The sequence below is a fragment of the Onychomys torridus genome, unplaced genomic scaffold (genome assembly GCF_903995425.1).
Source record: "Onychomys torridus unplaced genomic scaffold, mOncTor1.1, whole genome shotgun sequence".
NCBI classification, from domain to species: Eukaryota; Metazoa; Chordata; class Mammalia; order Rodentia; family Cricetidae; genus Onychomys; species Onychomys torridus.
In genome coordinates, this window is record NW_023412870.1 from 816,156 (window position 1) to 833,185 (window position 17,030).

Genomic DNA, 17,030 nt, shown 5'->3' on the forward strand with positions numbered 1-17,030 from the left:
GTTAATAAATAAAGTTTCCCTGGAGATCAGAGGACATAGATAGCCATCCATAAACAAAAGTCAGGCAGGGATAGCACACGCCCTTAATCTGATCACATGGCAGGCAGTCTCTGTGTGTTCAAGGACAGAGCCCAGCATTGTGACACACACAACCATAGAAACCTGGAGGTCTGTATAGACAGGCAGTGATGAGGAAGTGAGGTGGCTGGGCTAAGAGCTAATGAGAAGGCAGAACAGCAAGGCAATAAAGGAACAGGTTAGACAGGAAGAAGCGCGTTTGGTTCTCCTAGGAAGCTACAGCAGCATGGTGAGCTAAGGTTAGTTAGGCGGCTATCACTATTGCTCAGATGTCTCCGACTTTCATCCCTGTATTTGGCTCTGTGTTTCTTATTTAATAAAACTGTTTAGAAATTCGTCTACAGTAACCTGCCTTTCTTCGTTTATTTGTATCAGTATAGAATGTAGATGCTATGCCCAGATCTCGGGGACACCCAAAAGACCACCACAGAGACTGAATCCCACATGTAAAAGCTAAGAGCCTTTATTTCAAGCTCCAGATCTTGGTCCCTCTATCTGTCCAATGCAGTGGTGAGAGCAGAGAGCCCCAAGCTCAGGGGGGGCGGAGTTTTATCATAGCAAAAGTCGGGGTATCTGTAAAACAGAAATACGTGTGTGCTACTGCTGTGAAATGTTCTGTATGTCAAATGTGTTGCTCTGATTGGTTAAAATAAATAAAGTGTTGGTTGGCCAGTAGCCAGACAGGAAGGATAGGATAGGCAGGACAAGGGGAGGAGAATTCTGGGAAGTAAAGGCTGGGGGAGAGAAATTGCCAGCCGCTGCCATAACAAGAAAGATGTAAGATATTGGTAAGCCACAGCCATGTGGCAACCTATAGATTAATAGAAATGGCTTAATTTAAGATAGAAGAAGCAGATAACAAGAAGCCTGCCATGGCCATACAGTTTATAAGTAATATAAGCGTCTGAGTGATTATTTTATACTTGGGTTGTGGGACTGTGGGGGCTTGGTGGCACCTGGAGAGAAGATCTCCAACTACATGCCACCTTATCTAATGGCTGGAATGTTTGAGATGTCAGGTACTTCCTCATCCCTGGGTGGTGTCATCTTAAGGCTTTTCCTAGATCTGGGTGTTGCTTGCCAGTAAGTCACAGAAGCTGTGTCTAGGCCTACCCCTAATCCTGTCATTGCTGCTGTGTGGGCAAGCAGTTTTGAGGCCCTCCACAGTAGGGACTCCAGTTATTGGGAACAGTGAGTGGGGCAAAAAAGTCTCTGGAGCTGGTAAAAAGGGGGAACACACACACACACACACACACACACACACACACACACACACACACGTCAGGGTTTCTCTATTGTTTCCCTCACCTGTTTCCCTTTACATCTTTCCTAATGTTTTACTTCCATGTTGTATTCCTTCTACATTTGTCCTTATTTCTTCCTTATTTTTTCCCTGCAGTCATATATGCAGCAAAATCTTTCAAGCAATATAAAAATTACAATGTGGTTACATCCTCTTTTTCTTCAAGTGAATAATTACAATGAATACAGGTAAAAAAAAAAAAAACACCATGTTTCCCAATACCCTTACATGATTAAAGATTTTACATATTACAGGTGAAAAACAAATTATTCCCAAGGAACCAAACACATTCATGTCTAAGTAACTTTATATAGATTTGCAAAGTGCAAGCAAGGTATTTTTTTCAGCCAGTTTTTTTTTTTTTTGGTGTGTGTGTGTGTGTGTGTGTGTGTGTGTGTGTGTTTCTGTTTGTTTTCTATGGCAGGTGGCAGTTTGCGGTTATAACGAAGGCAAAACATCATTTAATTATTTACCTCACAATGTAATCTTATAAAACACCTTAAAAGAATAACAAAATCTAAATGTTTATATAAAAACAATCAATTCTACTTTGTCTTTAGGGTATATACCCACTAAGCAACAATTTTTTTATTAAGGCATATCAGGAAACTGAGGGCAAAAATGGATACAAAGAATTAATCATCACCTTTGATCACCAACCCATCATAGCAAGAAAGGCATGTCAGCTAGTAATAATCATGTTGCCATTGTTCTTGTTCCCTGACCTCAATGAGTCCCTGGCTCAGCTATCAAAAGTGTACCTTTCTGAACTTTAAATACTCCCTAAGATTTTCTACATCAAAGCCATTAACAAGATCTTAACCTAACTTTACTAACTGCCTATAAATAAATATTTTCATTCTTAAAAATAAATTATTATAAATAAATGAATTCTTTCTATAGGCAATGGTTGAATCATTAATCTGCTACAGCAACAATGCTTGGAAAAAGTCAATCACTATTATTTTAAGTACCAGTAATACTATCTATCTAGTGAGGGGCTAGAAACCCCCTGAGAGTTTTCCTACAACTCATAGATTATGAGGAACATGGTGACCATGAGGGCAATAAGCATTTAATGGCTTTTTCTAGCCCAAAATTCCAAAATCCTTTCACAATGTTCTCAGAAAACACATGTTCAGGTTTGTTACAGCAATGCCCCTCTCTAGGTACCAAATTTTGACTTGATTACGCTTACTGTTGCTGTGATGAGACACCATGACCAAAATCAAATTGAGGAGGAAAGGGTTTTTTTTCTTATACTTCCACATCTAGGCCCATCAGTGAAATCATGACAGGAACTCAAGCAGTGCTAGAACCTAGAGGCAGGAGCTGATGCAGAGGCCATGGAGGGGAGCTACTTCTAGATTGCTCCTCATAGTTTGCTCTGCCTTCTTTCTTGTAGAACCCAAGACCATCAGCACAGGGATGGTATGACCCACAATGGACTGGGCCATCCCCCATCAATCACTAATTAAGAAAATGCCATACAGCCAGATCTTATGGAGACATTTTCTCAATTGAGGTTCCTTCATTTCAGATGACTTTAAATTATGTCAGATTGCCGTAAAATTAGCCAACACAATTAGTCTAACATATCAGACAGGATACCATTGTTGGTCAAAGGGTTTGTGGGTGGTTTGGAGTTGATGTTTCTATTTTCAGTTATATGCAGAGTACTTTTCTGTGCCCAAGATTCTAACATGTATGGGTGAAGGCTTTGTGTAGGCATCAGCTCAACTTCTCCTTGTTCAATGAGTTGTGTTGGTATTGTCTTCAGGAATGAAGCCTTGCTGTCAGTTTGAGGAGAGCAATCTATAGTCATGGCAACAGCCGGGGTTGTTTGGGGGTTTCCATGGGACACCTTTAATCAATGACTCAGGTAGATGTAACTAATCCCAATACTGGGAGCTTCATTTGGTGATAAGAAATGGCCAAATGGGCTCTGGCTCCCCCATTATTTGGTGATATCATTTAGATATCCTCATATGTGTATATATTTTAGGAAGCTTCTACAGAATTAGGTTTTTATACCATCCCTCAAATGGCCCTCAATTTCAACTGGATCTGTGGTGGTATTGTGCTCCCCGAAATATTGTGTGTTCCCCGAAATAAACTTATCTGGGGTAAGAGAACAGGACGGCCACAATATTAAACATGAGGATAGGCAACAGTAGCACACGCCTTTAATCTTATCACTCCAAAGACAGAAATACCTCTGGATCTCTGAGTTCAAGGCCACATTAGAAACAGCCAGGCATGGTGACACATGCCTTTAATCCCAGAAATCCAGCCTTTAATCCCAGGGAGTGACAGCAGAAAGTAGAAATATATACAAGGCATGAAGACCAAAAACTACCAGCATTTAGCTAGTTATGCTTTTGGCTGGTTAAGCTTTGAGGCTTTGGAGCAACACAGTTCAGCTGAGATTCATTCTGGATGAGGACTCAGACACTTGCAGTCTGAGGAAACAAGACCAGCTGAGGAACTGGTGAAGTGAGGAAACTGTGGCTTGTTCTGTGTCTCTGATCTTCCAGCATTCACCCCAATAACTGGCCTCAGGTTTGTTCTTATTAATAAGACCTGTTGAGATTCCTGCTACATGGATCTCTCCATATCTCTCCCTCTTCTCCCTCTTCACTCCCCGATCTACTTGATCCTCCTGTTCTAGTCTCCCTGTCTTCTACTCCTACTCTTCTTAGATTTGCTCTTTTCACAGGGTTCCAGACTTTCTCAATGCTTTGTGCTATGATATTTTAGATTTAATATATTCTTTGACTTTTATTGCATCTTCAATGCCTGAGATTCTGTCTTCTGTCTGTTGTGTTCTTTTGGCGATGTTGTCTCTGAAATTCCCATAGCGTCCCTTTTTCATTTCCAGATTTCTCTCATTTTAGGTTTTCTTTATTGACTCTATTCTACTTTCAGGTCTTGAACTGTTTCATCATTTTCTTCTACTGTTTGTGTTTTTACAGGCTTCTCTAAAGGATTTATTCATTTCCTCTTTAAGGACTTCTGTCATATTCATAAAGGCTAGTTTAAATTCTTTTTCTTGTGCTTCAGCTGTGTTGCAACACTCAGGGACTTCTGTGTGGAGTTGCTGGGCTCTGTTTGGAGACATATTGTCCTGACTTTTATTGATTGTATTTTACACTGAGGTCTAAGTTTGGGAAGACTGCAATTATAGATGCTGATATATGGTCTTGTTTTTGTTGGGTGGGTGTTTTGTTCCTTGGTTGCTGTTGCCCTCTCTGGTTCTTGGGAAAGTATGGTGGCTGTGTGTGAGTGGTAAGAAATTCTTCTGGGATCTTGAAAAGTGTGTCCATTGGGTGTTCCAGGTAAAATGTGTTTCTAGGTTTGGGGAGCTGACATTCATGAATGGGGATAGGCTAGGAGGGAGGGGCACAAGTGGCCTCCAAGAAGGGGGAAAGCAGTATGTTCTACCAGGATCTGCTCAGTCCTCTAGGAATAGGGACAGGGAGTGAGGGGATGCCACAACAGGTAATCTGCTACAGATCTGGGCATGAGACAGGGGAATGGATGTGAAAGACAGGAGGGCAAGTGAAAATCTGAAGTGTCAGGGACCAAGATGTCAGGAACCAAACATGAACCATGGAAAAGTACTAGCTAGGCCAGAGAAGAAGTCATATGCCCACTGCCCTTTCCCAGAGCAGTAACACCTGTTTACTAACCAGAGGCTCCCAAAGATAAGAACATTCCACTGTCAGGTGCCATGATAACCGAATGTAAAGAGCATTCCATGGTCAGGTAGCCTAGCAACAGAACAAATGGGCCCTGACCAGTGACCTTAGCTAACATCCTGCAGTTGCAGGATCTGCATGTCCTACACCCCTTCCACATCTCTTCCCTCTTCCCTCCTTCCTGCCCCCTCCCTTCCTATGCTATATAAGTCTTGCTGAGGAAAATAAAATTGCAATTTGATCAGAATCCTGTCTTGTTGTCCTCTTTTGTGTCCACATTCCTTTCATTCACTCCCACAGGTGGGTCATCCCCCATTGAAACCCCGCTGGCCAGGGCACTGAAGCTCACTTACCTTCTTCACTTGCCTGCTTACTTCTCAGTCATGCTTGGCTGACAGGTTCCCAGAGAAAGCCAGCTGGAGTTTGGTCTGAGATGAGAGGATGAGTGGGGAAGGAAGGTTGGAGAAGAAGCTCTGCATGATCCGCTGGAGTTGGGGGTAGAGAGGATGTGGAGGCCTTATCAGGTGATCTGCTACAGAGATGGAGTGAGACTGGGGGATTAGATTTGCTGGAAAGGAGGGAGCCTTGTAGTTTCACAACTAAACTAGTTTTTACCTGGCAGGAATAGCCTGTGAGTTCCCAGAGAATGTCTGCTGGATTTGGGACAGGGATGAAGTAATGAGTGGGGGAAGAAAGGTTGAAGGGGAAGATATGTGTGTTCCAGCAGAGATAGGGACAGGCATGGAGATGAGGCTGAAGCAGGTGATCTGCTATAGAGCTGAGGGTGTGAAAGGGGGTTGAATGTAAAGGTGAGGAAAGTGAGGTGAAGACCTGAAGTTAGACTACCTGTTTCCCTGGCCTGCAGGGCTGGCTCTTTCCAGGGAGTGCCCGCTGATGTTAGAGGTTGGGATAGTGAAAAGATTTGGGTAAGGACAAGGTCTACATGATCTGTTGGGGTTGGGACTTACGGGGGGGGGGGGGGGGAGTAGAGTAGATGTTCTGCTGCAGAGCTGAGGGATTTGGAGGAATTGAGGGAGAGAAAATATATGCAGTTAACTAACTGGCTTCCCTGGCCTGAGTGGCCTGTGGGTTCCAAAATATTAATATTTTTAACATTTAAAAAATGTCATGGAAACTTTTGTAAATATTTCTCAGTTTTCTTTAATATTTTAAAGCAAATAGTTTCAAATCTTAACAGTTCAGTGTATTATAATGTCTACACATTTTTGGTATGTATGATTTGCAAAGGAATTCAGAATCTTTTAGTATGTGGCACTATAAAATAGAGATATGGACTAAAAAAAAGACTTTGTTTACTTATTATGGAACAAAGAGTCATGAGAGATGTGTCTGGATAGAAAGCAGAAGTCATAGCAGAATCAGGAACTAGAATTTGCAAAACTTCTGAAAGTTAGACAATTTAGATTGTCATCCTGAAATAAAACATAATAGAATACTTTCGACAGTATTGGACTCCTTACTTGTATCTGTTAGTATCTGACATCATTTCAGAATTAGTAATTAGAAAATAGCACTGAGTACAGAGATACCTTCAAAATTACAGAGATACTCAGTATATGTTAGACAGAAAAATGTACCAATGTTTGTATGTCCTGGCTCTTTGTGCATTTTTATTAGTGAACAGTTCTAAATGGTCCTTTCACCTTTTCATTGTCAGGACTTTCTGAGGCCCAGAGTTCTCCTCAGTGCTGCTTTGACTTCCTTGTTCCTTAAACTATAGATGATGGGGTTCAGCATGGATGTCACCGCTGTGTAGAAGAGGGCCAAGAGTTTATCCATTCCTGGAGAGCGGCTAGCCTTGGGCCTGAAGTAGGTGATAGATCCTGAGCCATAGAAGAGTGTGACTACAAGTAGGTGGGAGGAACAGGTAGAGAGAGCTTTATGGCGCCCCTCAGGTGAAGGCATCACCAGCACTGCTACCAGAATTCTGACATAGGAAGAAATGATCAGTAAAAATGGGCTGGATATGCAGAGGGCTGCTACCACAAAGACTGCAGCCTCATTATGGGATGTATCTCCACAGGCAAGTGCCAGGAGAGGTGGAAGGTCACAGAAGAAGTGGTCTATCTCACAGGGTCCACAGAAGTCCAAAGAAAAAATAAAATTGGTCTGTCCCAACCCTACTATGCATCCCATTCCCCATGAAACCATTGCTAAATGGGCACATACCCCACGACTCATTCGGGTTGCATAATGGAGTGGGGAGCAAATGGCCATGCAGCGGTCAAAAGCCATGGCTGCCAACAGGCAGCACTCAGTTATTCCAAAGAGAGTGAAGAAAAACATCTGTGTGGCACAACCCTCCCGAGAGATCCCTCGAGCCTCACTCACAAGGCTCTGCAGCATCTTGGGTATGACAGAGGAAGTGTAGCCAATCTCCAGGAGAGACAAGTTGGCCAGGAAAAAGTACATGGGGGTGTGTAGGGATGGACTGGTGCAGATGGCAAGGGCTATGAGTGCATTGCCTGTCAGTGACACTAAGAACATGAGGAAGATGAAGGTGAACAGGAGGAAGCACTCTCCAGGGTCCTCAGAGAACTTGGCAAATGCAAAGCGTTTGACAGACAAGCTGTTCTCCTGCCACAGAGAGCAATTGACAGTCATCTCCTGGAAGAGAGAACAGCAAGTCATCAAAAGGATTCTTGCAGATGAGGAAAAATATTCAATTTAATACTTTTAGAGTCTCAGTTACATTCTTTACCTGCAGCTATAAAATTAAAGTTTACAAACAATGATTCATTCTCACAGATTGTCATATCTAATCCTTTCTTTGTTTACCACATCAGGTGATTTTCAGTTTACTGAGCATTATACTAAGTGTTCAAGGATTTAGGCAAGGTGGTGCACACTTGTATTCCCAGCACTGATGAAGCTGACGCAGAAGGCTTACTGTGGATTTGAGTTCAGCCTCACTATGGAGTAAGATATCATTCAAATAAAAGAATAGGGAAACGTTATTTGTGGCTCAATTCTTTCTGCATGCTTCTCATTGACTAGTTATCAATGTCACCCAGAAAAGCTGCTCTCCTACCCACCTACTCATATCTAGGCTTTCCTGTTGCCACAGATACCCTCTCCCCAACTCTTCACAGAGTGTATTGGGTCCAGAATATTCTGTGATTTCTAATGTTAATATTCAGCTAATATTTCTATTGTTAATATGCATTAAAATATCATTTCCTCAAGTAAAACTCATTTTGTGAAAGAAAAGTAAAATCAATAACCATTTAATATAAATGATTGCTATAATGCATAGAATTAAATGCAGGGCACATCCTGATGTCCAGTAGTTTAGTGAGGTGTTCAGAGGAGTTTCTTAAGAAAAGATGCACAAGTTGCAACACAAGAGAAGTGGGGTTAACCAAAGAGCACCACAACCTCTCAATGCACAGCTGAGTGCAATGACAGCTGATTTCTGTATCTTAGTAGTTCCCATCTTTAATAGAGCATGGGGTCTTACTGACAGTCCATTGCCTACACATTAAATTTCTGTTTTCTTAGTGTGATCACAAGATTCTATGTATCAGGGCATTGAGTTAAATAAAGAAAAAGAGGGTAAAAGAGATGGGGTTATGCAGGCTGGCCTCAAATTCCCTATTTCCCTGCCTCAGTCTCTTGAATTCTGGTATTCCAGGAGTAAGCCATCAATGCTGACTTGATAGAAATTTCTTCCTAACCTTCCATGGACCTCACATTACAATCCCATCAAATCACTTGTATTTCATACATGTAGTGTTTACACACTTCAATTTCTCTTCTCTCATTTTATCACTGGAAGGCTGTTTTGTACTATATTGCTTATCTGGCAAACTCTTCAGTTCCAGCATTGATTTATTTTTTTTCTGGAAAACACCCAACTCTTTCACTTAGCAGTCACACTCCATGCTTTTCACATAACCTGCTAAAACAGCATTTACCACTGTGGTGGTGATTACTTTTCATTTCTTTCTGAGTGTAGCCTTATACAGAGACTGAGTATAGACTTCACTCTTCTTATCATTACTTTTGCCGTCTTTACCAATCCATAAGTTCTCATGTAATGATGTTTCAGTGTTTACCTTACTTTGCCTCCTTAGATATTCTGTCTATTGCTGCCCATTATATCCTCTAAAGTTCATTCTCATGTCCTTCAAATATTTCAGATTCAGCTTATTTATCTCACAGTCTGATATTTTTTCCTTCCAAATAAGATGACCCTTACTGTTTTGTGGAGTATATGTGTGGCTCTGTCAAAGTTTGTTTTTATCTGCCAAAAATCTGAATATACCATGTTTTCTCCAACAAAGACAGAATAGAAGATACCATCTGCCATTTGGTCCTCCCTCTCTTCACTTGATATAACCAAATATCACCAGGTCATACTATGTTGTATGTGAGTAGATCACATCATGGTTAACCCACAAACCAAATGTGGGCCTCAGGGTTTCCAAATTATTACAAATAATCATATTGCCCATGTTCATGAACACATATTATGCATGTACAAACATACATGCCACATACACTTCTATGCCTGTTTATCCATGCAGAAATACACCAAGATGCACATAGAGCAGAACAAGTGATCACTCTGGGAAGATTGTGTATAATTTAAAATCTTAGTATAGACAACATTGCTGGATATGTTAGTTTGAACAAATGTTAATATTTGTTCAAACTCTGTTTCTCACTTTGACCACTTATAAAAGGGGCTGAGAAAAAAAATACTCCCCATGAGGTAGCTGCAATGAGAATGAAGTTAATTCCCAATGTCACTTTAAAAGTTGGTCAGGTATTGACATGAACATGGTTGTGTATCTACACACAGCCATATTATTTTTACCTTTGTATACACTCTATTTTGGGGAATTTCACACCACAATCCATAATCTTTGTTCCTATCAACTAATTGTTCTCTAAATTATAATTTATACAGTGTGGGTAATGGAAAAGCAAAAAATTAGAACTTGCATGCCTATATAAAAATGGTGCCCAAATCTTCTATCCTGAGGGGATACTGTTGTATATAATACATTGTTGAATCTATTATATGAATAATCACCCATACATGCACAAGCTCTAAAATCTTAAGGATAGAGAACACATGGACTGATTTATTTTCTGATGAGCATGAAGCAGGAAGTCTGTGATTACTTGGACTCTCAGGAGACTCTGCTCTGGTAAAAATTGCTAAAACACTAAATATTCTGCTATGATGAACTTTGCACTTCCTTTAAAGTATTGCAAACATTTCCTTGTAGTATATAAAATTCAAATATCTATATTTCTCTGTTGGAGACTGACCCAGGACTGTTTGACCCAGGACTGTTATGTCTTGAGTTTTTCTGCTTCATGGAGTCTTGCAAAAACAGGGCATCCTTGGCCTTACCACAAAAGTGTACACCACCTGGGATAAACCCTAAATCAGCCAGCTGCAAGAGCCTTGGACCAAAAACACCCCCACCCTGACCACCCTGACTTCTTCTCAAAATTTTCCACTCTCCTTTCCCTGCTCCCCCTCCCTGCCTGAAATCCTGCTCATAAGCTGCAGCATCCTACCAATAAACGAGACCTTGACGAGACTCAGACTGATTCTGTCTTTCTTTATGTGCCTGGTCTCCTTCTCCTCTCGCCCCCATTGGCTTTCAGGTGGTTCCCTCCTCGAGACCCTCGAATAACCTGACTTGCTGGATGGGTCAAGTGGCGCCCAACGTGGGGCTCGAGGCACGGTGACCCACTGGACAACAGACGAAGAGAAGGTCCGGCCAGACACACACATATTTTGGTAGAGGCGCCCAGACAGCATCACTCGTGCGACTCGGGCTACCTTGAGGTAAGACTTGTCGTCCCATAAGTCATGGGCAAAGTACTGTCTAAAGAAGTTCTCTTTATAAAAGAGATGAAGGATAATCTCAGGGAGAGGGGAATAAAAGTTTAAAAAAAAAAGGACTTGATAGAATTTTTCTGTTTCGTGGAGGAAAAATGTCCCTGGCTGGTCATCAACAGCCCGGGCATTCACCCTCTGACTTGGAATAAAGTAGGAAAAGATATCAATAAGATGCTTAGAGAAGGGGAAAATATCCCTGATGCATTTTTTAGTTTCTATGGAGTAATAAGAGATATCCTAAAGGACTCAGAAAAGGATGGTAGAGTGTCACATTTACTGGCACTCGCAGAGGACCTGTTAAATGATGTATCCTATCCAAAAGAAAAAAAAGGGCGGAAATAGCATCAGTTAAGGCAGGTCAGAAAAATGAGAGAGTTCCAGAAAGAAAAAGGGGTGAAATAGCTTCAGTTAAGGCAGGTCAGAAAAATGAGAGGGTTAACGCCGCAGCCAACACAGACAGACAGGACAGAACCGATGTTAAAGCGAAAACAAAAGCAGCCTGGTCAACAAGGCAGCAGGGGAGACTGGCTCTCACGCTCCTTCTCTAATAGATGAGCCAGTACTGGAAAAGGACTTGGACCCCCCTTTAATCAGACCTCTCCCGAGATGTGCAGTTAAAAAATTCGTGAATAAATATAAAAATAAGTATGGGCGAAGGAAACACAAAACAGCTCTTTGTACATTTACTTAAAGATATCTTAAAGGCCAGAAGTACTAAAGTAGGATGTAAGCAACTACATAAATTTTTAGAAGACATTGGAGTTAAGATACAGCAGTATTATGATAAACATGGTCCAAAAAAAATATACAACAGATATTTTCAGTCTCTGGACACTCATTCAGGACAACTTAGACCTCTGTCCTAAAAGGCATAAAGTGTTTCCTAAATAAATTAAAACTAAAACTAAACATTCTGCCCTGTCAGAGAGACGGCTTTTTGTGGATGCTTTTATAATGTTATTTGATGATAATGACTAGTTAGATTTTGGCACTGAGGCAGAATTAGAGGGAAAGACTGCTTGCTAAATGTTATAATGAAGATTCTCTCACACCTCAAGATTCTCCCCCCACCTCCATTCCTTCAAGGGCAGAGACCAGAGCTGCAGATGAAGTCGTAGCGAGTTCATTCCTACAATTAGCAAGCTGAACAGAGGTCCAAGGGGAATCTGATGTTAATTATTAATTATTATAGTCAGAGAAGTTAACAAAAAAGGTTTTTTTCAGGAACACTGGCAGCCAAGGACACACTCTGTGCCTCCTTTCCTTCCTAAGCCAAGTTCTTCACTGTGATAACATCAAGGTCTCTTCTGCTGGCCAGCAACTTCCAATTGTAACCCACTTTAACCCTTCTGTGTCCTGATACTGCTTGAGAAAAAATGTTGAACTACCACCCTGCATACTCTGATGTTTTGGAGAAAAAAAAAAAAAACTATGCTTTTGCCTCCACAGAAAAAGAAAAAAATACATGGATTCTGGTCATTTGAGTTTAATGGGTTACAAATAGTTGTCATCATTTAAGAGAACTGATTACAAATTATTATTGATTCAGATTTAAAAAAAAACTTCTGCTAATCTGAAATGTTTCACATTGATACAGGGTTTTAATATATTAATACAAAAATAAGTTTTTGTTATGATATATGCATATATCTATAAGTTTCTATTCTTGTTTGAAATGTTATGCCTATGCAATGTTCTGTGTTAATTCTGGTTTTCTTCATTTTTAAAAAAATAGCTGATGATTCTTCATTAAAAAATGTTTATGTTAAAAATAAAAATATATACATGTATATATATATATATATATATATATATATATATGGATATGTATGTGACTTATGGGTATGAATGAAAGTTGGATCCAACTGTATGTATATGTGCATGTAACTATTGTTTAATTTTAAACAGCAATCACATGGTCTTCCTCCATCTTGGCTTGTGACCTTATCCTGAAGTGGGCAGCCATGTGGCTGGCAACAATCTTTAAATAAGGTTAAAGAATCTGTTCACTGTATCTCCTTTTAGACTAAGGAGGCAACAATCCTCAAATATTTTGGATTGGGGTAGATTTCTATATGATAATTCATGCTATAAAAATAAGATTTAAAAAGATAAGATCTAAAAACAATGTTTAATAACATATTAAAGCTGCACCTCAATACTTTTATACACAAGAATGCACCTTGCTCTGACAGTAAACTTTGCAATTTAAGAGTCTCACAGATGATAATGATCTTAAAGACATAAAATGATTATGAGAAAGCAGCTTATGTGATTAATGATGAAGGATATCTAGTTCAAACTACTCCTGATTCAGCTCAAGTTGTTGAGTTGAGCTGTTGGTTTTTCAAGTTCTTAAAGTTAATTCATTTAATTTATATATAGATAGTCAATATATTTATAGAGCTCTTCAAGCTATAGAAACTGTTTCTTATATTAAAACTATTAATGAGCAAATAAGAATATTATTTCAACTAATTCAGGATGCCATTCATTTAAGTAAATTGCCATATTTTATGGGACACACTAGAGCATGTTCAAATCTTCCTGGTCTGTTGGCTAAAGGTAATGCTTTAGCTGATTAAATTTACTCAGCTGATCACTTTGTCTCTAGCTGAGCTTGCTCAGCAATCACATGTTTTGTATCTTCAAAATAGTAAAAGCTTAAGAAAACAATTTGGTTTAACAATTTTGGTTTAACTGTTCATCAAAATGTTAAGAAATGTGCTACATGTCCACAATATTTGCCTGTACCTCACTTTGGAGACAGTCCTTGAGATCTTCTTCCTAATCATTTATGGCAAATGGATGTCATTCATATTATAAAATTTGGAAAATTAAAATATGTGCATATGACAATTGATATTTATTCAGGATTTTTAATGGAGGCTACTAAGCATGTAATTGTTCATTGCCTGAAAAGTTTCTCCTATATGGGTATACCAAAAGTTATTAAAACTGATGATGGATCTGGATATATTGATAAAGCTTTTTATCAGTTTTGTTCTCAATGACAAATTGAACATTAAAAAAAGGTATTCCTTATAAACCTCAAGGACAAGTATTTTTGAGTGAGCCTATGGAAGTCTAAAATTGCAACTTCAAAAATAAAAATAAATAAATAAATAAATAAAACCAGGGGGAGTTATACCCCAAGTCACCACATAATGCTTTAAATATAGTTTTAAAATTTTTTAATGTGGATGCTGCTAGAAAATCTGCAGCTGATCGATTTTGGCATGAAGGCACCACCACAAAATTTGCTCAAGTTAAATGTAAAGATCCTTGTACTGGCTTATGGAAGGGCCCCAACCTTGTTTTAATATGGAGATGAGGGCATGCTTATGTTTTCTCACAAGATGGAAATGAAACTCATTGGTTGCCTGAAAGATTGGTGCAGTATATGAAGCAGAGAGATGCTGATCCTGATGTTGCTGATGACCATCCACTAGAATAAAACCTATTGGGCCTATGTTCCTGATCCACCAATTTTATATCCTGAAACTTGGAAAGGAAAAGAAATTATGGTTTTAATTAATGATACAGTATTTTTCTTTTACCCCCTTTCTCTTTCTTAAAAATACAAAGTCTAAGCCAGTTCCCAATGCTTGCACAGTATTTATAGATGGATCAAAGAATGGTCAAGCTGCATATGTTTATAACCAGCAACAAAGGGTTATAAAAACACCCTTTAAGTCCGCCCAATTGGTGGAGCTTTACGCCGCTCTAGCTGTGTTCGAAGCATTTGAGGCATGTCCCCTTAACCTGTATTCAGACAGTAGATATGTTGTGGGAGCTCTGCAGGTCCTGGAAATGGTGCCAGTAATTCAGCCAAACACTCCAACTTTTGAGATGTTTTCAAAAATTCAGAGATTGATTCGCCAAAGATCAAAGCCCTTTTTTATCGGGCACATTCATGCTCACACTGGACTGCCTGGACCTCTAGCACTAGGGAAAGAACTTGAAGATGGTGTTACATGCTCGCCCCTAGTTCTGCTTATAGAACAAGACCAGATCGCAGCTGCCCATGAAGCCCACCGATTACACCACCTTAATGCCCAGACCTTGAGACAAAGGTACTCACTCACTAGAGAGCAGGCTAGAAAAATTGTCAAAAGCTGTAAAAAATGTCTAATGTTTTTGCCCGAGCCCCATTATGGGGTAAATCCCAGGGGGCTTGTTCCAGGACAAATTTGGCAGACTGATGTCACCCATGTCGCTTTCTTTGGAAAAACTAAAATATGTACATGTTACCATCGATACCTTCAGCGGGTTTATTAGTGCCTCTGCTCACAGTGGGGAGGCCACTAAGGATGTCATCAACCATATGCTACATGTTTTCACTGTGCTGGGACAGCCAAAATGTATAAAAACTGACAATGGCCCAGGGTACACTAGCAATAGATTTAAACAATTCTGCTTGCAATTGGGAATAAAGCATGTCACTGGAATAACCTATAACCCACAGGGACAAGGCATTGTGGAACTTGCTCACCAAACCCTAAAGAACACTATTAGTAAACTCAACTCACAGGAAACCTTGTTCCCTATCAAAGGAAACCAAAGGATGTTGCTTGCACATGCCCTCTTTGCGTTGAATTTCTTGACCTTGGATGGCTTGGGAAAGTCCGCAGCCAAATGGCACTGGCACCCAGAGACCAGCCCAGGATACGCCCAGGTTCTATGGAAAGATCCCATCACTGGAAAATGGGGTGGCCCAGATCCAGTACTAATCTGGGGGAAAGGGTCTGCATGTATCTATGACACCAAGGAAAATGGGGCCCGCTGGTTGCCCGCAAGATTAATTAAACCCAACTCTATAAAAAGGGTCCCCTAAAAATAAATAATAACCTTGGGTCCAGGAATTATCCCTGAGACATGAATCTTTCTTTTGCAGGTACCCCTGCGACCCAAGGAAGGAGAAGGACCATGAGTACTCTCATCACTCTCTCAGCATGCCTCAAGACCAGGAAAACCCGCCTCTATGCTCTTCCTTTTCTTTTAATTTTGACCACCATCTCTATGGCCAAGGCCAGTCCCCATGCTTTTAAAAGACTCACTTGGCAGGTCATCTCCCAAACTGGGGAAAAGGTCTGGCAGACATCTGCCAATCATGCCCCTTTGTCATGGTGGCCAGACCTGACCCCTGATTTTTGTCAATTGGCTGTGGGATTAGATACTTGGGACATCCTGGATAAAGGTATCAACGAGTTAAATACAAGTCATGGTAGTTCCCCTCATAGTCAGCATGCCTACACTGGATGCAGCAGTCCCACTGCACGCTGTCGACTTGCCCAGTCTGACTTTTATGTCTGTCCCAGAGATGGTAGAAATCCTGCCCAGGCATATAAATGTGGAGGATTTGAAAAATATTTCTGTGCCTCATGGGGATGCGAAACAACTGGAAGTGCCTACTGGTGCCCTTCATCCTCCTGGGACCTGATAACTGTTAAGCAAAATTATAACAAGGTCTATACAGGGACCAGTGGATGTTACTGGAACAATATACCACAATCCCTTATGCGGGGACTGTCCCTTCCCCTCAACATCTCTTTTCCTGAGAAAGGAAAATCATTTTCAGGTTGGGCTATAGGCACACCTGGGGCCTGCGTTGGTATCAGTCAGGCTCGGACCCAGGAGTTACGTTCAAAATAAAATTACAAATAGAAAATCTTAACTCTGTCCCCATTGGACCCAATCCAGTCCTCCCCAAAGCTCTGGGCAAGCTCCCAGCCCCAGCCAAAGCAGCGGCTACCCCAGTACCCACTCCGGTTGGCTCCCTCTCCTCCTCTCTACCAAACACCACCTCCTTTACCCCACAGACCACAGATAATAGACTGTTTAGCTTAATACAAGGGGCATATATGGCCTTAAATACTACAAGTCCAGATAAGACCTTGGATTGCTGGCTTTGCCTTACTCCCAGTCCCCCTTATTATGAAGGAATCACCTTTCAGTCTGCTGCCAGCAACCTCTCCTCGCCTAGCAGCAGGTGCCAAACTAACCGTCATAGATTGACACTCTCTGAAATCTCAGGGCAGGGATTCTGTTTAGGTATGGT

The 17,030-nt window shown here is 40.7% G+C and overlaps 1 protein-coding gene across 1 annotated transcript; it reads right to left on the minus strand.

Annotated features, from left to right (window-relative positions):
• Positions 1-6,750: 6,750 nt before the first annotated feature.
• Positions 6,751-7,710, minus strand: LOC118576040 (olfactory receptor 10C1-like). Its single transcript, XM_036176451.1, has one exon. The coding sequence runs from the start codon at positions 7,705-7,707 to the stop codon at positions 6,757-6,759; it is 951 nt and encodes a 316-aa protein (XP_036032344.1). The 5' UTR covers positions 7,708-7,710; the 3' UTR covers positions 6,751-6,756.
• Positions 7,711-17,030: the final 9,320 nt, after the last annotated feature.